Below are 21582 nucleotides of genomic sequence, written 5' to 3' on the forward strand. Positions count from 1 at the left end.
GAACCTGCAACAGTGGTATTTGCCCTGACTGAGAATTGAACCCTCCATCTTTTGGTGCACTGGATGATGCTCCAACCAATTGAGCCACACTGGCCAGACTATTTATTTATTTTAATTTTTATCTTTTTCTACTTGAAACACTGAGTGAATTCTTTTTTTTAAATTTAATAAATCTTTATTGTTCAGATTATTGCAATTGTTCCTCTTTTTCCCCCCATAGCTCCCCTCTACCCGGTTCCCACCCCACCCTCTGCCCTTACCCCCTCCCCCCCCCACGACCGACCTCATCCATAGGTGTACGATTTTTGTCCAGTCTTTTCCCGGACCCCCCACACCCCTTTCCACCTGAGAATTGTCAGTCCCCTCCCTTTCTATGTCCCTGATTCTATTACATTCACCCGTTTATTCTGTTCATCAGATTTTTTTATTCACTTGATTTTTAGATTCACTTGTTAATAGATATGTATTCGTTGTTCATAATTTTTATCTTTACCTTTTTTTTCTTCTTCCTCTTCTTAAAGAATACCTTTCAGCATTTCATATAATACTGGTTTGTGGGTGATGAACTCCTTTAGCTTTTTCTTATCTGTGAAGCTCTTTATCTGACCTTCAATTCTGAATGATAGCTTTGCTGGCTAGAGTAATCTTGGTGGTAGGTTTTTGCTATTCATCACTTTGAATATTTCTTGCTACTCCCTTCTGGCCTGCATAGTTTCTGTTGAGAAATCAGCTGACAGTCATATGGGTACTCCCTTGTAGGTAACTAACTGCTTTTCTCTTGCTGCTTTTAATATTCTCTCTTTGTCTTTTGCTCTTGGCATTTTAATTATGATGTGTCTTGGTGTGATCCTCTTTGGATTTCTTTTGTTTGTGGTTCTGTGCACTTCCTGGACTTCCTCTATTTCTTTCACCAGGTGGGGGAAGTTTTCAGTCATTATTTCTTCAAATAGGTTTTCAGCGTCTTGCTCTCTCTCTTCTTCTGGCACCCCCATAATTCTGATGTTGGTATGCTTGAAGTTGTCCCAGAGGTTCCTTATACTATCTTCATATTTTTGGATTCTTTTTTCTTTTTGCTTTTCTGGTTGAGTGTTTTTTGCTTCTTTGTATTTCAAATCTTTGACTTGATTCTTGAGATCCTCTATTGTGCTGTTAGATCTCTGTATAATATTTTTATTTCAGTCAGTGTATGCTTAATTTCTAGTTGGTCCTTTTTCATATCCTCGAGGGTCTCGCTAAATTTATCTGCCTTTTCTAGGAAATTCTTGAAAAACTTTATAACTGTGGTTTTGAACTCTATGTCCATTTATTTGTTCTCCTCCATTTCTTTCATTTGTGATCTGTTTCTTTGTCTCCGCATTTTGGCTGCTTCCCTGAGTTGATAAGAGTGGCTTTGTGTGCTAGGTGTCCTATAGGGCCCAGTGGCTCAGGCTCCCCAGTTACCTGAGGTGGACCCTCTTGGTGCACCCCTTTGTGGGCTGTGCGCATAGTCTTGTTGTATTTAAGCCTTGATTGTTGTTGGTATCACTGGGAGGAATTGACCTCAAGGCCAATTGACTGTGAGGATCAGCTGTGTCTACACTGGGAGAACTTCTGTGCTGGAGACACCCTTATGGGAGAAGACTTGCAAAAGCCTCTGTGCTCAGCTTGAATGGGGCAGAGTCTCAGGGCAGAGCAGACAGCACTGGTTTCCCATCAGCCCTGCCCTAATAGGCCCCTGTGTCTTAGTGTTCTGTAGTAATTGCTGCAAGCAATTCTGATAGAAAGCCACCCTCGAGTTCTGCCCACTGTCAGATAGTCCAGTTTCTCCCCGAATAAGTTTGGGTCCACAGATTCTTGCTTGGAACTGGAGTTCAGTGCAGTCTGGAGCTTTTGTCTCCCTCACTCTTTTTTTTTTTTTAAATTTCTTTATTGATTAAGGTGTCACATATTTGTCCTCATCCCCCCATTCCCATCCCACACCCCTCTCCCTCACTCTTAAGAAAGCCAGCCGCGTACTCAGTTGCCCGCCCTCTCTGCGCCTGTGCCTTGGTACCTCTGCCTTCCACAGTTCCTCTGAGTCTCAGTGTGCTTTCCTCTTTCCTTCTAGTTGTAGAATTTCCACTCAGCCAACCTTCCTGTGGTTCTGGATGATGTTCGTCTTGTCTTTCAGTTGTAGTTTTGAAATTGTTGTGCGAGGTATCAGTTTAGGTGTTTACCTATGCTGCCATCTTGGTTTCCTCTCTATTTATTGATTTTTTAATCTTCATCTGAGGTTATGTTCACTAATCTTAGAGAGGGGAAGGGAGAGAAACTTTGATGAGTGAAACATTGATAGATTGCCTCCCATATGCATCCTGACAGGATTAGAACCCACAGGTATGTGCCCTGACTGGGAATTGAACCTACATCCTTTTAGTGTGTGGGACGATGCTCCAATAAACTGAGTTACACCAGACAAGGCTCTTCTTACATTTATTGAGACTTATTTTGTGTCCCAACATGTGGTCTATCCTAGAAAATGTTCCAGGTGCACTTGAAGAGAATGTATATTTTGTTGCTTTTTGGTGAAATGCTATAAAGATATCAAATAATCTATTGAATCTGGTGTGTCATGTAAGGACACTGTCTCCTTGTTGATTTATGTCTGGAAGATCTATCCATTGATGTCAATGGGGTGTTGAAATCCCCTACTATGACTGTATTACTGTCAACTTCTTCCTTTTTGTCCACAAAGATTTGCTTTACATGTTTAGGTGCTCCTATGTTAGGTGCATACATGTTTACAAGGATTATATTCTCTTGTTGATTGCTCCCTTTATCATTATGTAGTGTCCTTCTTTGTCTTTTACTATAGCCTTGGCTTTAAAGTCTATTTTGTCAGATATAATAAGTATTGTCACCCAGCTTTAAAAAAAAAATTCCATTTGCATGAAATACCTTTTACATCTCCTCTGAGATGCTTTGCAGACAGCATATATATGGGAGTTGTTTTCTTATCCATTCAGCTACCCTATGCCATTTGATTGGAGTATTTAAGCCATTTACATTTAAAGTGATTATTGATACATAAGTATTTATTGACATTTTATTTTAAGCCTCCTTCTCCTTCTCCTTCTCCTCCTCTTCCTCCTCTTCTCCTCCTCCTCCTCTTTACAAGCCCTTTGACATTTTTTATAATACTGGTTTGGTGGTAACAAACTCCTTTAGCTTTTTCTTGTCTGGGAAGCTCTTTATTTCTCCTTCAATATCAAATGATAGACTTGCTGGGTAAAGTAGCCTTTTTTGTAGGTCTTTGCTTTTCATTTGTTTCAATATTTAATGCCAGTCCCTTCTGGCCTGAAATGTTTCTGTTGAGAAATCAACTGACAGCTTTATGGGAGCTGCCCTATAGGTAACTAACTGCCTTTCTCTTGTGACTTAAGATTTTATCTTTGTCTTTAAACTTTGCCATTTTAATTATGATGTGTCTTGGTATGGGCCTCTTTGCATCCATCTTGTTTGGGACTCTCTATGCTTCTTGGACCTGTGTGTCTTTTTCCTTCACCTGGTTAAATTGGTTCTCGATCCCTTGCTTGCTCTCTTCTTGTTCTGGTACCCCTCTGATATGGATATTGTTGCACTTCATGTTGTCCCCAAGGTCCCTTAAACTATCTTCATTCATTTTATTTTTGCTGCTCTGATTGGTGTTTTTTCTACCCTGTCTTCCAAATAGCTGATTTGATCCTCTGCTTCATCCAACCTGTTTATTCCTTCCAGTGTATTCTTTATTTCAGATATTTCATTCTTCATTTCTATTGGCCCTCTTTTATGGTTGATATATCCTCTTACAAATTATTGAACTTCCTTATAATTATTACTTTGAACTCTATGGCTGATAAATTGCTTGCCTCCACTTAATTTAGCTCTTTTTTTCCCTGGAGATTTCTCCTGTTCTGTCATTTGGGCCTCTTTCTTTGTCTCTCCCCTTTGGCTGCATCTTTGTGTTTGTTTTTATGTATTAGGTAGATCTGCTAAGACTCCCCGTCTTGCTAGGGTGGTCTTATGTAATAAGGTGCCTTTTGGCACAGACTCCCTGATCACCTGTGCCGGGTGCTTTAGGAGTGTTCCTTGTGTGGGTTATGTTGGCCCTCCTTTTGTAATTGAGTCTTGATTGCTATTCTGTGCATGTGATTGACTAAAGCTGGCTGACTGTGAGGCTCAACCTCCAACATAGCATGCAAGCTGCTGTGCAGGTGCTGAGCATATAAAGCAGAATTCACCTCAGCAGGCTTTGAGATCTCCCTTTGGATGTGCTGCTTGAGAAACTTATTGGATCCAGCTCTGTTGTCTGAAGCTGGCCACTGAGTCTATTGGTCTGGGACTCTTGGGGGTGACTCTGAAACAGGCTAATGGCAGGTGCTGTCTGTGACTAGCTCTGGCAACCTTTTGGAACTATCAGTGATCCACATATTGTGACCACCTCTGCTGGGCCTGGTGTATGTGGCAAGAACCAAGCTATGCACCAGGTCTGGCTTTTACTAGCACTGGGTCTGGGGGCAGGTCCCCAAAATCTCAAAGCACCTGGAGATCCACCTCCTCCTTCCCCTGCAAGTTGCCTGTTAGGCTCAGTTACTAAAAGAGCCTTTGGCTTTACTCCTCAGCAAGTACAAGCTTCACAGGGTGGGCCAAGAGGGATCCCAGAGGGTCGGGCTATTGTTCTCCCACCTCCAGCTGATGCTACATGGAGGCACGTGCTCTGCCTGAGAAAGATGGCCTCTTCATATGTTTTTATGTTGCTGATTAGTGTCTTTTCATTTAAGCTTGAAGAATTCCTCTCAGCATTTCTGTAAGGCAGGTCTAGTGTTGGTAAATTCCCTTAGATTTTGTTTTTTCTGGGAAAGCCTTTATTTATTCATTCATATTTGAATGAAAAATGGACAGTATTCTAGGCTGGCAACTTCTATCTTTCAACTCTTTGAATATACATTTCACTTTCTCCTGGTTTATAGAGTTTCTGCTGAGAAATCTGCTGTTAGATTAATGGTGGTTACTTTGTAGTTTACTCCTTTTTTTCTTTGCTGTCTGTGAGAGATTATTTCTTTATCATCGACTTTTGATGGTTTCATTGCAATGTATCTTGGAAAGTCTCTTTGCATTGAGGTAATAGGATGTTCTATTAGCTTCATGGATTTGTATGACCAATTCCTTCCCAGGGTTTGGGAAGTTCTCAGCTATTATTTCTTTAAACTCTCTGTCCTCATCTCCCTATCTTCTTCTGTCACACCAATTATTCTTATAGTTGCATTTTTGATAGAATCTGATGGCTTTTGTGGAGTTTATTCATTTTTAAAAAATCTGTTTGCTATCCTTTTGTAACTGAATTATTTTTATATTCCTATCCTCCAAGTCATTTATTCTTTCTTCCGTTTGGTTTGCCTTGCCACATACTAGTATACGCTCTATTGCTTCCTTCATCTTATTTATTACGTTTTCAGTGCTAGAATTTATTCGGTTCTTCTTTATAATTTCAGTTTCTTAGGTAAATAACTTCATCTGTTCATTGATTTCATTCCTGAGTTCATGGAATTGGTTTTCTGAGTTGGAGTTTTCTTCTAGCTCAGTAAACTTCTTTATAACAGAATTTTAAATTCTTTATGAGGTAGAATGTAATATTTTGTGCCTCAGAGTTTGGTTGTTGAAAAATTATTATTCTCTTTTTTTGTGATACTTATTTACTTTATTTTACATAGTGTTTAATGATATGTGCTTCTGGTTTTGCATTTTGAAGTAGCAAACACATCTTAGTTAAGAATTTATATTTACTTTGTTTCTTACAATTTAGGTTGGCAATTAGAAACTTTTTTTTTTTTTTTTTTTGCCTGTGGCAGGGGCAGGCTAGAAAGGGTCAATGGGGAAAAATGGAGACATATCTAATACTTTCAATAAAAAGATTAAAAAAATAAACCATTTTTTTTTTTTTATTCTAGAAGGTGATGCTATAACTAATTTGTGGTATTTCCTCCAGGACCTGGCTCTGGGGGCGGCAATTGGGAACACACAGGAGCTTTTAGCAGAGTTGGGGAGATGTGGCTTAACACCCCTCTGGCTTTGGAGGGTGTCCATGGGCTGGCAGGGGGTCCTTGATTGGGGCACTCCCAGGGGTCTGTAGCCCAGCAGCCACCTTTTACACTTCCTGTCTGACCAGGTCACTCCCGTGCTTAAGACCCACCAGTGACTGGCCATACCTTGCTTGACCAGTTGAAATCATTACAGCACCTTTCAAAGGAAGACCCCAGGAACGCTGTCCCCCACCCCAACTCTTTTTTTTAATGTAAAAGAAATGTTTTATTTATAAGTGGATAACATGCTCAAGGGAAAATAAATAAAAACATGACAGGTCAAAATCCCCTATAACTCTGATGGCTTCTCTTCACCTTATTTTTCATTCTGCTCCAGCCTCACTTGCTTCCCCTCAGAGTCTGAAAATATTTCTACACCAGAGCGGGTTACTTATTGTCCTCTTTGCTAGAAATATTCTCCCCTCAGATACCTGCATGGCTAATTAATTCACCTCTTTCATGATCTATCAATTGCTGAGAATAGGATGCTGAATTCACCAGCTTTAATTTTGAGTTTTTTTATTTCTCTCTTTAGTTTTATCAGTTTTCTCTCCAATGAATTTTGAAACTCTATTGTTTGGAACATACACATTTGGGATTTCTGTGTCTACTTGGTGTGTTGATTGTTCTTTGAATAATTATATAATGTCCCTGGTAAATTTTTGCTCTGAGGTGTACTTTATGTGATATTAATATAATTGACAGCCAGCAGAGGACATTTGGGTGATTTCTGAGACTTTGTCATGGTTGATGGCTTTAAATCCTGCCTTTCGCATTCCCTCTGAAAGATAGGTGAGGAAATGCGCCATCCCCTTCCTATGGGGGAGAGGAGGGAAAGCTCCTGATAGTCCCAGCCTGGCTTGGCAGTTGGAATTGCATTTGTGCCTTGCATTCCCCTAAATTCGTCTGGATTTTCAGCGAATAATTTGTCGCGTGAGCCGTAGCAGCTGCCCAGATGCGATCCTTTCCCTCGGGAGTGGTTGTGGAGGTAAGGATGGCAGGGACAGCTTGGTAAGTCAGAACGTAGTTTGAGTTAAGTATTTAAATTCTTTTGTAAATTTGGTTGGGTCATCCGAGAAGGAGCCTAATCTCTTCTCTGTTTGTGCGAGATCTGAGAAGGAAAACGGGACGTGGACCCTCCCTCCTATAGGGGCTACAGACCCGAGGGGGAGGGAGCTTTGGTCTCAGGGGGAGGGGACCCCAAGACCGAGTATGGGGTGGGATGGCCTGGAGGTTTGAGTGGAAGTGAGGACTCTGTTGGTGCAGGGCAATGGAGGATAGAGGATGGGTTGAGAAGGGAGACGTGAAGAGGGCAGAGGGTGAGGTTGAGGAAGGAGAAGAAGGCGAAGAGGGGCTTACATATGGAGGCAGAGCAGTCCGCAGGGTCAGAGGAGGTACCGTTATGGGGGAGGGGGTCATCGGCTGGTGTGTGTTAATTACCGGAGGGGACTGAGTTTTAGGAGGCTGTTCCTTGAGAAGTAGGATCTGGAAGGAGGGGACGGACTGACAGAGGGAAGGACCAGATCGAAGTGTCCAGAAGGCCTGGACATGTGGAGCCTCGGGCCACTTGCCGTAACGCTGAATGAAATTGTCCAGATCAGTTAGGATTTGGAATCCAAAGGCCGTGTTCCAGCCAATGGCTCTGGTTATCTGAGGATGTTGTGGCCAGGCCACGTTGGGAAAAAATGACGTCATGACAATTTTGAGTCTTCCTGTCCATTAGCGTGAAATATCTTTTAATTTATTTAGTTCTGCTTTGGTTTTGTGTTTTATTAATTTTTGGTTTTTAATTGGTACATTTAGACCAACAGTGTTCTTTAAAACACCAAGGTTTGTTGTTTGCCTGAGCATTATTAAAGCAAGTACCAACTCAATTCATTCGGGAGAAGAAGTCAGAAAAGGCTTTCCGGGGCTGCTCCCAGCCCTTACTCTCCGAGCAGTGAAGGCCCAGGCTGACATCTGATAAACTTTACCGAGAGGGCAAAGGTCAGCCTCTTTAGTCTTCCACTCTGTTTTACTCAGTGTTACGCTTGTTTACATTGTGCAGTCTGTCCCTTCTTATACTCATATCTTTTCATTTTATTTTCTCACCTTTTATGTTTGGGGATTTTATTTTGTGACCCTGTAGCTTCAGAAGGAAATATAAATTTCTTAGTGTGTTATTTCCTTGGTCTTTCCTGTCTCCTGACCCCACATATTTGCCAGCATCGTGTCCTTTTGTTTCTCTTCCATAACCTAATTCTCTAAACAAACGAACAACTTTGTTTTCTCTGTTCTTGACACATTGATTCCTGTTCCTATGGGCCTCTGACTTACCAAACCAAAATTAAAGGGAAACCAACCTCCCACCGCCCTAATCCCAAACAGCTGTAACTTGAAGAAGTACGAGAAAACATGGAGGAAAAGAGACGGAAAGGAACCTGACTCTCTGGGTTCAGTGTTGTCAGATGTCCGAAGTGTCAGTGCAAACAAAGGGACCCCATGTAACAGGACCAGAGGAAACCGAGACAGACAATGAACTTACCAGCTGCTACTGGAGCGAGTGCTGAAACAAAAACAAAACCAATTGTTATCTTTCCGAATTATGCAGTCAGCTCTCATTGATTAGCAATGCACCGGCCCTTTCGCTTTATGTGTGTGAGCTGGTTCATAGGTCTACGCTCAACCACTGAGCCACACAGGCCAGGTTTTTCTCTCCAACCAATTGATATCATGAAAATTGTTCCTAAGGGCACAACTCTGGAATGGAATTATAAATTTAAGGGATACTATATTCTATGTATTTTGCAACATACTGCAAATTTCCTTTCTGAAAGGGTTAGATTAATTTAAGCAGGATCAATGATGTCCGAATGTGTAAGTTTTAACAAAGCATTGCTTATTATATTTAAATTTTTCTCTTCACTAGGTAAAAAATACTACGTCAGGGTTTTAATTTTCTGTTTCTTGTTCAAATTTTTTGTTGCCACTCACTGGCCATATTATAGTTTCTGAATTCTTTAGTAACTTAAGTATACTACATAATAAGTGCAATATATAATAATAAGTGTACTATATAACATAATTATCCAGGAACTGGACAATGTGAGCGTGAAATCCTCTCCATCAGGGAAAATGTCTAAAGGACACTGGAATTAGGAAATAGATGAATAACAACTTACCAATAGGTATTGTTGTAACTGGCAGAACAACATGAAATAAAAACATATTAGCAGAGTTTTTGGATAAAGGATTTATATATACATCCCTTTCTTATTCGTTCCAAGGCACTAACAGAAAGAGCTTTGGGGGGCGCCAGACCTCCCCTGGGGAGATGTCCAGTGGAACCAGAGTGGTTAGCATTGGTTTTGTGGGGAAGGAAGAGCCCAGTCTGAGGGGGCGGGCTTCAGGGTATTTCAGTGTGGAGAAAGGCACAGAGAGCTAGTGCTCCTGTGCTCAGGCCATTCTCCTGTCTGACCTGCTGCAGAGGATTTGCCTTTTTAAACAATTACAAATTTGAATGCTAATTGCAGGTGACCTCTTTCCTCTTCCCACACCACACAGATCTTCCTCTATTCCTTGTTGGCATCTCCACACTGTTATATCCCACTCTATATATCTTTCTTTTTTGCAGAATGAAAAGCTTGTTATTAAAAGCTATTTGAAAATTTTTTAGAAAACCAAGTATTTCTTTTAAACTTAGTCTTTTATTCAGATGTTTATTATTTCCATTGAATAATTAATAACTCATCAAGTTGCCAAGTAAGAGGGACAGGAAATATTTATAAGTAAAAACATTCAATGGAATTGGTCAGGATTAGAAAAAAGTTTCTCCACTTTTTGGGGATTCCCAGTTTGTACCAGATTTAAGAAAGAAAAAGGAACTTACTGATAGGTACTGCCACATGTGCTAGAATCCAAACACATTATTAGTATGGGTTGACACTGGTAACAGAATTGACATTGACAATAGAATTCTCACTGATACTGTTTCCAGAAAGGAATTTCTGGAATGAAAAAGATGAGCAAACTCCAAAGCCTTTTACCTGAGCTATTTGGTCTCTTTTCTAGTAGTATAGTCACTTTTATCATCCAGCTTCTCTCGGAAATTGAAATACCACAGAACTGGAAAAACCTAATTTCCTTTAAATTTTGCTTCTATTTTCATTCTACTCCCTTTTCTCATTGCTAACTTTCACGAGTTTTTCCTCAACATCTCTACCTTATATTTTGTTGAAAAGTTAATAGGGCCAGTCCTAGGAGATTTTCATCCCACTCATAATTATTTCTGTTCGTCAGTCCCATTTTTCAGGTGCTAGTTAGTCATCTGAGGGGAGAGGGGGCCGATGTGTGTGCCAGGTGAGTGAAGGCCAGCAGTGCCAGCTCAGCCGGAAGTGAGCGGAGCTTCCCTCTTCCTGCTCCTCCTCAATCACTCTACTTCATCCCTACCACGAGTGCTTTTCAACCGGTAAAACCTCATTTGTTTTTAGTGGGACATTTGAACTTACTAGGAAAAAATCAATCATTTGCTCCCCCCCCCCCAATAATCTTTGTGGTCTATGCTTTGTATAAATTAATAAATATTCTAGCAGAATTTTGGGGAAAGGGTATCAGAAATTAAAATGTCAATCTTTCCTTTGAAACAAAAACAGCCATGTTTAGGAAAAAGCCCATAGTGGGTGCATAACAGAACTATCAGGCAGAAAGTGAATTTCTTAGGCATCATTAAAGTGGACACAGCGAACGTGGCTCTCATTGATAGCATTCAGGGAGTGAAGACAGACTATATTCTCAAGTAACTACCAAACATATTTTTCAGACGCAACAGCTCCATTTCTAGAAGTGGGATAGATGAACTACTTTTTCTTCCTATTCTCCTCAACTTCTGTGGATGAGAAACATGTCAGAAATGTTTGAATTCACATGTAAGCTCTGAGAGTGTCTTCTGGTTTGGTTTTTGTTATATTCCCAGTGCCTGGCACATGGTATACCCTCAGTAAATGTATTTAAAAAAATACGATATCAATTACTTTAACTTTGCCAATTTAATTCCATTTCTGTCATCTCCTACATTTCTATTTCCTACCAAAAGCATTTATAAATTCTAATAACAAAAATATTAACAGCTAGCATATTTTTCCATAGATGAAAACTTACAAAAAAATGTTGAAAGCATTATTTCTAATTCCAGGTCACCTTCAGTCATCTCATTATTTGATTTCCCATTAGTGTGATTTTTACTTTCTAAAATATTCACCAGTAACTTTAGAGGAAGTTATTCAGTATAAAAACAAAAAAGATAGAAAAAATTGAATGTCAGATCTTGCAAGTTCAGAAAAGGTTACAATCAATACAGGAATCAGCCCCAGAATTGATGAATATCTATAGAACTTACGTGGCTGCTCTTGTTTTTCTGTGAAAAACAAATGAAATAAATACATGAATGAGAGGTTTCTGGATAAGGAACAGGGTTACTTCTCAAACTTTTTGTACTGAAAGTTTTAGAAACAGGACTTTGAGAGGCCAACAAACTCTATTTAGAATCAGTTAAATATAGTGGGGAATAAATGTCTTCAGATACTCCACTCAAGCTACTCCTTCCTTTTGACTTCTGTCTGCTAACTCAAACTTTCAAAAAGTTTGTAGTATACTCAGTGAAATAAGTCAGTCAGAGAGAGACAAGTACCATATGAGTTCACTTAGTTGTAGAATCTAATGAACAATATAAACTAACAAACAAAATAGATAAACATCATTGGCTGGTAAGACTTTATTGTCTTTTTCTTCTTATTCCTCCTTTTTAATTATTTATTTGGGATTATTGTACTGGTTTATTATGATCATTATGATTCTTGTTTGCGAATTACTGCTCTTTAGGTTAATTTTAGAATTGTTTTTCTTTTTCCTGCAAGCATGAATAGTTGAGGGCTGGTTGGCCACGTTTCCCACCATCTGACTGGGACAGAGGCACTTTCTGAATTTAGACTCAGGTGAATAGAACTGAATCTGAATCCCAGCCGCTGCTCTCATAATTGTGAGATGATGGGCAAGTTACCCAGTCTCACTATCTCCTTCTCTGTATAAAAGAAATAACAAGCCTTATCTGATGTAATGCATGTTTATGTATAAAGCCCTGAGCACAGTGCCCGGTACATTGTAATACATATTATTTATTATTTTAGTACCACAATTAGTACCAATTAGTTTCAATATAGCCTCCAGATGACATTGATAGCTGAAATGGAGCCAGCTACTGAAAATAGGAATAGGGAAATAAGAAGCTAGAAGGAGAGGAATGCTGAAAAAGATTAATAAGCCATAGAGACAGAAATATAAATCTTGTCTTGGTACATTCACACTAAAAACAGGGCACAAAGGGGCTTCTAGGAACCACCAAAACCAAAGATAGCAATAGAATTGAGAGCAGCATGGGACTTACCTTTATATATCCCAGGTCTTGCTTCAAATAAAAAAGGCAAACAAACAAATTAGTGTGGTTGTCTGATGAAACAGAAACACATCTCCACGGACGTCCTTTCAGCATGAGCATCACACACTGAACAACAGTGGGCAGAAGGGGATTCGGCGAGGACTGCGCTGCCTCGGGGCGTGCTGAAGGAAGGTGCACAGCTAGTGATGGAGCGCCTCTTACCTGTCCCACCCAGGTCTCTGAATCGGTCACGTCACCTCCCCGACCTGTTTCAGTGGAGCTACTTTCTTGGCTCTCCTTTCCCATTTTTTCTCTTCTAATCTCCACCAACGTTTTAGATTTGCCCAAGTTGTCGCTCCCTTGTCTGAAAGCAGGTTCTCTGTTCTCCGTTACTCGCACACTTAGCCTGCTCTCTGAGACCCGGCACCTAAATGTGTGCTGAATCAGTGAAGAAATTCTCCAACCGTGGCCGCAGCAGAGCACTCGTCCTCTCCCTGTGTGCTCCCCAGGCACCACTGGTCAGGAAGATGTTGTGTTTACAGGGAAACAGGCAGGGGCACCTGCAGACAGGAAGTGATCCCTGCCACACCCTGTACGACTGAACAAAAGAGACTGCTGGGGAGGGGTGATCACATGGCATTTTGTGCCTAAGCACTGGCAGAATTTTAGCTATAAGGTTTTGAAAACTTGATGAGGCTAGGAATAATAATTTCAAAGTTATAAAGAATTTCCTGTTTGCAAGAGGAGAAATAATCTATATATACACAAAAGTCTAAGTGACCATTTGACTATTTGACCATTCGACCGTTCGACTGGTAGTTATGATGCGCACTGACCACCAGGGGGCAGACGCTCAATACACAGGCATGGAAACATGGAACAGATTGATGAATCTCAGAGAGAAGGGGAAAGGGGGAAGGTTGGGAAGAGATTAACCAAAGATCATATATGCATACTAGAGGCCTGGTGCACAGATTTGTGCACTGGTGGGGTCCCTTGGCTTGGCCTGAGGGTATCAGGCCAAACCAGCAGTCAGACATTCCCTAAGGGGTCCCGGATTCTGAGAGAGTGCAGGCCAGGCCACGGGACCCCACCAGTGCTGTCTGTCAGATGTTGAAATTCTAACTCTGTCTCTGTGGTGCAGTTGCTCCCTCTGCCCTCATTGCTCACAATTCTTGCTAAGGGGATTATCTTCAGCTTCTCCTCACAATGTATTCCTATTCATTTTATGTCCCTTGGAAGTCATTCTAATCTCCCCTTTTATACTTAAGCTTGGCTGTGTATCTTATATAATAAAAGGCTAATATGCAAATCGACCAAATGGCAGAACTAACCACCAGGGGCCAGACGCTCAATGCAGGAGCTGCACCCTGGTGGTTAATGCGCTCCCACAGAGGGAGCGCCGCTCAGCCAGAAGTTAGGCTCACAGCCGGTGAGTACAGTGGTGGTGGTGGGAGCTTCTCCTGCCTCCATGGCAGTCAGACATCCCCTGAGGGCTCCCAGACTGCAAGGGGGTGCAGGCCGGGTTGAGGGACCCCCTGAGTGCATGAATTTCATGCACTAGGCCTCTAGTTTTTAATTAAAAAAATTAACAGCCAAGTCAGGTGGCATATTTCCTACTTCCCTTGGAATACCCTTTTCCTCCTTCTAATCCCTTGGGTCTTGTATTTTTACATCTCCTTGCCTGCTCATCCTTTCTGATGCCTCCGCTGAAAAGAACACTATTTATTCAGTTTAGATTCTGGGTTATGATTTCTATCTGCAGGACCAATAGTCCTGATGCTGACATCAAGTAGGCCTTGGTCGCTGTTCCCAATTATGGGGCGTATGCCTAAACGTGGATGTCTGAGGTTTTCAAGCTCACCTTTGAGTTTGCATCATTGACTCTGTAGACTAAGCATTTTCATCTGTGCAGGGAATATTTGGCTAATCAATTTCCTAGCTTAAGACTCAGAAAGAATGTGTAGATGGGGACTTCAGAAGGACACTAGATCATTCTGAGTTAACAGTTCCAATTCTCCCTTTTCAAATACCAACCCCTGTGTCCTAACATTATTGAAATTATTAAAAAGATAATATTATAAAATATATTCATCATGTTTATAGGTGGAAGTGTGGGGTGGATGTATATGAGTATATTTGTAATCTGTCTGAGTGATCAAGATGTCCATCATGTCTTAATCATTGGGACATTTTACCTAAAGTCAGGATTAAGATAGATGCTGTGGTAACTCTAGATCTGCATTCTTGCATGGAGAGATTGACTGGAGCTGAGTGACAACTGCCCTTTAGACTAATCTGCTCAGTTCCTAGGGGATGTAACCCATTTCAGTCATTTCCGTTACCTGCCTGGGCTCTGTTGATGCTGAAATTTTAACCAAGATAGGAACTTGGTGTTTTAATATTAATGTGATTTAATTTCAATATGGGAAACCCCAGGGAATAGTGGGATTGCATAAAAATCATTTGTAACATACATATGAGATTTGAATTATGGAAAATTACTGCACAGTGTGAAAGTGACTTCCTGAGTTCTGTATTCAATATCACCTGGTCAGTGCTTGATCTGGTTTAAATATTGTTATTTTTGGTGTCTGTTACCTGGGAAACTGAGTTAAGAACTGAAATAATGGTAAATCCTACAGTTATAAATCAAAGAGATTGTCTTTCAATTCTAATCTAGAGGCCTTTGGATAAGGTGGATGTGAACAAATATGAGAAACATGAGTCTCACTCTCTTGTGTACTTAGACATAGAAACATCAAAGCTCAGAAAAAGTCCAACATATGACAAGCTGATAAATAAAGAACTTACTTGATGTTCTCTGTGAAATCGCTAAAAAATAAGCAAAAGAAATCCATGTAATTTTTCTTAAACAGAAAAAAACAGTATGTCTAATATAGTCTACTGGCATCTGTGAGGGAGGGCTTGGGTGGGCATAAGAAGAAAGTGTCCCAAAGTGTTTAATGCAAACTTAGGTATACAATTAAGCAGTGATGATGTCATGAAGAAGCCAACAGGGTTTCCTTAAATGGCCTCTTTATTTATTGGACCTGAATGACTTTGGGTATAGTCTCAGGTGAAGACCCTGGATCTTTCTGTTTCCTTTGAAAGGAAACTGTAACACTCAAAGGCCTCTCTCCATTTAAATATCATTTTTGGACTTCTTGTCTCTCTCTCAAACATTTCATCTACTCTATGATCCTATAATAAAGAGGTAATATGCAAATGGTTGTTACGCCATGACACATAATAACTGATCACCAGCAGGGCAGGGCAGCGAGCTATGTGCAGCTGAAAGCTACAGCGGCAGTGGGTGGGGCGGCCAGCTGAGGCAAGCAGCAGTGAGCTACCAGCTCACGGATTCATGCGCAGAGCCACTAGTTTTAAAAATATTCTTCAGTTTTTTTTGTTGACCAATGTTAGCTTAGTCCTTCTTTTAATCAGTATTCTCTTAAATTATCTGCAACATAGGGGAAGCTGGGTCATAAGGAAGCAAGAGAGCAATGAGGAACTCATATCACTTTAACAGAACAAAGTCCCTCCAACTTTGACGGCCAAAGAGAACCAAAGTAGAGAGGCAGATGTAGTACTTACTTATGGGTGCTGGGGGTAGACCTGAAAGAACAAATTAGATATTGTTAGATCCCTGATGGAAAGAAACAAGTGTAACAGGATTATTTGTGTAGGGGAGCAGCTTGATAGTGACACAGCTCTTTTGTTCAGATTATGCTTCCGTGACTGTGTATTCTTAGGCAGGCATGTGGCCTCAGTTTCTTAGCCCTTACAAAGAGGTCAGTGGAGTTACTCTAAAGATTAAATAGACCCATCATATTTCTATTTTGTGCTAACATTCTAAATAGGTTTCACAGATTAGAAGTGCTGTATGATTATGTCATGCTTGTCAGGCTGTTCAATTAGTGGTTCATTGAAGAGGACAATGCTAATACCAGCAGGAAGTATGGATGTAAAAAATGTATATAAAAATGTTGAATAAAGCCTTTCAGCCAATTCTTCCCCCTCGCCCCCACCCCACTACTCCCCAAAAGATTAAATAGCCAGCTGTCAGTGGAGTAGAGGGGGAGAGAAGGAGCACACACACACACACACACACACACACACACACACACACACACACACAAAGGAGAAAGAAACTCATGGACATGGATAACAGTGTGTGATTGCTGGGAAGGGGTGGGGGAGGGTGGAAGGAGGTGGAGGATAGTATAGGGGGGATAAATGGTGATGGACAGAGACTTCACTTTGGGTGGTGAACACACAATACAGTGTACAGATGATGTGTTGTGGGATTGTACACCTGGAACCTGTATAATTTTGTTAACCAATGTCATCCTAACAAATTCAGTAAAAAGGGAAAGGAGATGAAATGGGATAATGTAATAAAGCACCTATGCCACATAGGACACGTGAACATATGTTAAGTAAAGGTAAGTTTGCTTCACAGAAGAGAAAGCTGGATGAGCAGCAGGCAAAGGAAACAGAGCTGTGGGTCTCAGGTTGCTGCACAAGCGTTAGCAACGAGCAGGCCAGATGCTGGGCCTTGTAGAGAACAACAGAACAGAAAACAGGGACTGCAGTTACCACCGGGCACTGAAGGTGGAGCAGCTGAAACAGCTTTATAACCCTTTTCTTTCTCACTATTTTCCCTTCTATTTGCAGAATTCTCTCTTTCCCTGTAGGTCATTATACCCACAGGGAAACTGTCCCTTTTGGTTTTATTTACTTTTAATGTAAACCAGCAGCTTTTGAAATTTCCAAAAAAATAATTAGTAATGTCGTGGAATTTTGATAATGGGAAGCTAGGTGCTTAAGGAAGCGTGTATCTCATGCCCAGAAACCCCAGCGCCGGCCCACAAAGCCCAGGTTACAGGAGCCACAGTGGAGGAATCAGGGAACGACGTACCTGTGGCATGTGGAGCTGGTTCATCTGGAAAACAGAACAGAAAAAATTATCTCCTTTTCCTTCCGTCCCTGTTCAATTTGTTTTTCAGTGTGTGAAGTCCCTTAACAGGTCATTCTAAACTGCTGGGAAACCTTTCCCTCTGTTCTTTTTAAAAATATATATATTTTATTGATTTCTGACAGAGAGGGGAGAGGGATAGAGAGTTAGAAACATCGATGAGAGAGAAACATCAATCAGCTGCCTCCTGCACACCTCCCACTGGGGATGTGCCCACAACCAAGGTACATGCCCTTGACCAGAATTGAACCTGGGACCTTTCAGTCCGCAGGGCGACGCTCTATCCACTGAGCCAAACTGGCTAGGGCCCCCTCGGTTCTTGATTTTTTATGTAAACTCTGGAGTTTGATCTTTTCCATAAAATTATGAAGAAGCTGAGAGAATTATTGGTAATATGAAAGCAAGATATCGAAATGTTTCTAAAACCCCTATATACTGAGGGAAATTTTTCTCAGACATCTTAGAATCCAAATGTGGGAAAACAGACCTGGTGAGGCAGGAAGTTCAAAGGAAGAACTGTTTTAGAAACTTCTTATCTCCTCCTTTCTCTCCTATCATTTATTTCCCTTTTCTGTAGACAATCTGTTATTGATGGTCTTTATGACTAAGCTCATTTCTCCCTCTCATATTTATGTAAATCAATAGTGTTAGAACTTTCAAATACATCATTAATAACCCAGAGGGATTTTGACAATGAGATAGCAAGAGGCCAAGATGGACTTCACTCCCTCCCCATCTCAATATGGCCGGAGACTCCTGGCCCCGCCGGAGACCAAGGGGCCAGGAGTCAAATGGACACACAGACTTACGGGTTTTGTGAGGAGTTGCTCCCGCTGAAACACAAGCAGAGAGATTTCTTATTACTCCTCTGACTTACTGGGCTATTCTTTTTTTCCTATTGGTACATTTCTTAGTGGTATAACTGCTTGAAAAGTTTTTCTGATTACAGGCATCTGAACTTTCCAAAAAACTTATAATCAGCCGGGGACATGCTGGTTAATGGGGAATCAAAAGGCTAAGAAATAGGAGTCTCAAGTTTCTGGCTGGAATCAAGTTCCAACAGACGTCGCTGGACTTTGACCAGGCCCCGCAGAGAAGCAGATGGACAGTTTACTAATCACTTGTGTAGGTGACTCAGCTGGAAAGCAGAAATCTTATCTATACCTTTTACTTTCATTCATTGGTTTTCCTTCTGTATGGAAAGCCACTAATTGAGAATCCTTAGAACCATGGAGAAAGATTCTCTGCTTTTTCATTTGTATGCGAGTCAGTGAATAGTCTAGAAACTTCTTAGTAACCTAGTGGAATTCTGAGTAATGGAAACATAAGGGGTTACAGGCAAAATTTGGTTCAAGGTCTGTCAGGTACTGTTGGAGACAGATGAGTTCCGTCATGGAGAGAGAGAGTCACACTTACAGGATTCTGTAGCTGAAAAACAAAGAGAGAAATCAGCATGGAAAGGCTGCTGAAAGAGGAGCCAGTTTCCCTGCTATTCTGGGAGGGAGGTGAGAAATGGCCGTGAGGGGAGCAGCAAATCCCTGCAGGTGCTGCAGTGCAGGGGCTGGGAAGGCGGCTGCCATCAAGCCGTGGTGGGGTCTGCCTCCTGCCTAGTCTGAGAGGCTGCAGGACAGCGAGATGACGTATCTCTTCCCGGTGTGAATGACGGACCGGTAATTTAAAAAACCCTATAGGCCAGTGATGGGCAACCTTTTGAGCTCGGTGTGTCAAACTTCGCCAAAAAACAGAGCATAACTCGGGTAGTGTGTCACTTTGAGGAAAAAACATTATTTCGCAAATGTTTCATCCTCAGGAGCAGCAAATGTTTCATCCTCGGCATGCGGCCGCGTGTCATCAGAAATGGCTACGCATGTCAGTGCTGACACGTGTGTCATAGGTTCGCCATCACTGCTATAGGCTATTAGTACATTAAACTCTGTTGCCTTCACCTCTCCCTAATTCTGCTATCCCATGCAAGCTTTCATTCAGTAATACAAATATCCTCCCTCCCTTGTTGAAAAGCCACAGGAAACTTTGGATATATATCCCCCAATTTATTCATTCCTTAGTGGGGACAGCTAGAGAGTGCAAGAGGAAACATGAATTTCTACACCCTTAAGACACGAAGTATTCCAGATCCTGTAGGAAGCTGAATGTAACTATCATATAAGAATAGGCATGGCACTTACTGGTCATATCTGAAGTTTCAGCTGATATGAAAATGGAAGGAAAAAAGAAGGGAGAAATTAGTGTGTGTCGAACCAAGAGTCGTCAGTTCTCCCGCGATGAGTTTAGAAAGGGTAACTGCAGAGCGGACGCAGTGAGCTCTAAAACCAGCTCCTGTGTCTGGGCGAAAACACCCACCCTCGTGCCGGCATCCTCAGGCTTGTTCCTTCTGGTCTGCGGCAGGAGAATGGCCATGAGGCCCATCCCATTACTGCAATGTACTTCAGTCTCTCTCATTTCCACTCGCCTCATTTCCTACCTAACACTTAACTCACCGAACATGTTATTCTTACTCCTCTGTGAGTCCCATTTGGAGCACTCATTTTTGTTAATCAAGAAAAATCAATGCATTTTGCACTTTCTTCAAACGCCTTGTGATTTAGGGGGAAGCCCGGAGGAAGCAAATGGAGCAGTATATTTTCATGCTTACATTATTTATTTCGGAAGTGTTTACACATAGGGGAGGAGGAGGTAAGCGGGAAGAAAAGCAGGAAGAAGGAACCCACATACCCATGTCGTTTTTCTGGCACTTGGTGGTTATTAGGGAACTTTTGGGCCAGAAGAGACCCCCCACTTCAGCTACAGTGAGACGCTCTGAGGTGAGCTGGCTTACGGGTTCTCCCTGTAGGAATTACGAGGCCTCCCAAGGCCGTCGGGCTTGGTGATCATCAGGAGACTGAGAGGCAGCCTCGATGGAGGGGACTAGTCCGTGGCTGATGGCTCTTATCATTGACAAGCGGGATATTTAGGGCCAGCACTTAGGGAGCTCCATCAGCTTTGGTGTCAGAGGGCGATGTACTGGAGGCTGCTTGCCCTCTCCACACGTTGAGTTCATGTTTCTAAGACCTCTCGTAGGACTGTGCACTCCTTGGCCTCAGAGGTTAATCACACCCTTCTCTCTCTAATTCATGACTGTATGCCCAGGGCCTGGCACAGTTTCTGATTCACAGGAGGAGCTCAGCTAGTGAAGAAATGTTTGCTCACCTCTGACTTGCCTTCTTATAATTTCCTCCTGTTTGGCTTAAACTTTGGAATGCTGTCGCTGTCACTTAATGTCCAGACTCAGAATTTCCTAGGACTTGGGGTTAGTTTTGCCACTAGATTTTGGCACTGTCTTTGCCCGGCTTGTCACAGACTGAACTTCCTCTTCATCTGTTCTATCACTGCTATAGGCTATCACTGCTCATGTTTTGTAGTTGCCTGATGCTTCTGCCAAATCCTATAACTGCAGCCTCCCTGTCATAGCCTGTTTTCTGACTCTCTCTCTCTCTCTCTCTCTCTCTCTCTCTCTGTCTCTCTGTGTGTGTGTGTGTGTGTACACGTATGTTTGGGGTGAGAGGGCCTGGACATGAGGAAAAAGAAAGGCCTTGGGTAACTCAGGATAGACTAGGCCCTGAGTAGTATTCACTGGTAGACTTCCCCCGAGAAACTGGGAAGAATATTCAAATTGATTGTCTTTTCCCTCTTTTATATTTATTTTTAAAATTTGCCTTCATTTTCTCATTTTCTCTATATTGTCTCCATTTTCTTTGAGTAGTTCCTTTATAAGCTATAAAGCACTTCAGAACTGAAAAGCTACCCTTATTATAATTATTATTAATTTTTATTTAGTTCAGAGAGGAAGGGAAGGGGAGAGAGAGATAGAAACATCAATGTTAGGATCATTGATTGGCTGCCTCCTACATGCCCCACACTGGGGATCCAGCCCACAACCCGGGCATGTGCCCTGACCAGAAATAGAACCGTGACGTCTTGGTTCATAGGTCCAGGCTCAGCCACTGAGCCATGCCGGCCAGGCCTACCCTTATCATTTTAGAGATTTCTATATTGTTGTAGAAGCTATCATCACCATTACTAGGGGAATTTTATTACTCTTTTTCTTAAAAAAAAAC

General features: G+C 41.6%; 1 protein-coding gene across 1 annotated transcript in view; it reads right to left on the bottom strand.

Annotated features, from left to right (window-relative positions):
* The window catches only part of TSBP1 (testis expressed basic protein 1), a 73408-nt gene that overhangs the window by 10964 nt on the left and 40862 nt on the right, over nt 1–21582 (bottom strand). Inside the window, exons 6-14 of the mRNA XM_054722309.1 lie at nt 18277–18300; nt 17411–17434; nt 16084–16104; nt 15301–15321; nt 12496–12516; nt 11452–11469; nt 9946–9966; nt 9239–9256; nt 8602–8622 (exon numbers count right to left, since the gene is read on the bottom strand). Of these exons, the coding sequence (XP_054578284.1) occupies nt 8602–8622; nt 9239–9256; nt 9946–9966; nt 11452–11469; nt 12496–12516; nt 15301–15321; nt 16084–16104; nt 17411–17434; nt 18277–18300 (189 nt within the window). The remainder of the gene's footprint in view (nt 1–8601; nt 8623–9238; nt 9257–9945; nt 9967–11451; nt 11470–12495; nt 12517–15300; nt 15322–16083; nt 16105–17410; nt 17435–18276; nt 18301–21582) is intronic.

The sequence above is a fragment of the Eptesicus fuscus genome, chromosome 10, assembly GCF_027574615.1.
Source record: "Eptesicus fuscus isolate TK198812 chromosome 10, DD_ASM_mEF_20220401, whole genome shotgun sequence".
Lineage (NCBI taxonomy): Eukaryota > Metazoa > Chordata > Mammalia > Chiroptera > Vespertilionidae > Eptesicus > Eptesicus fuscus.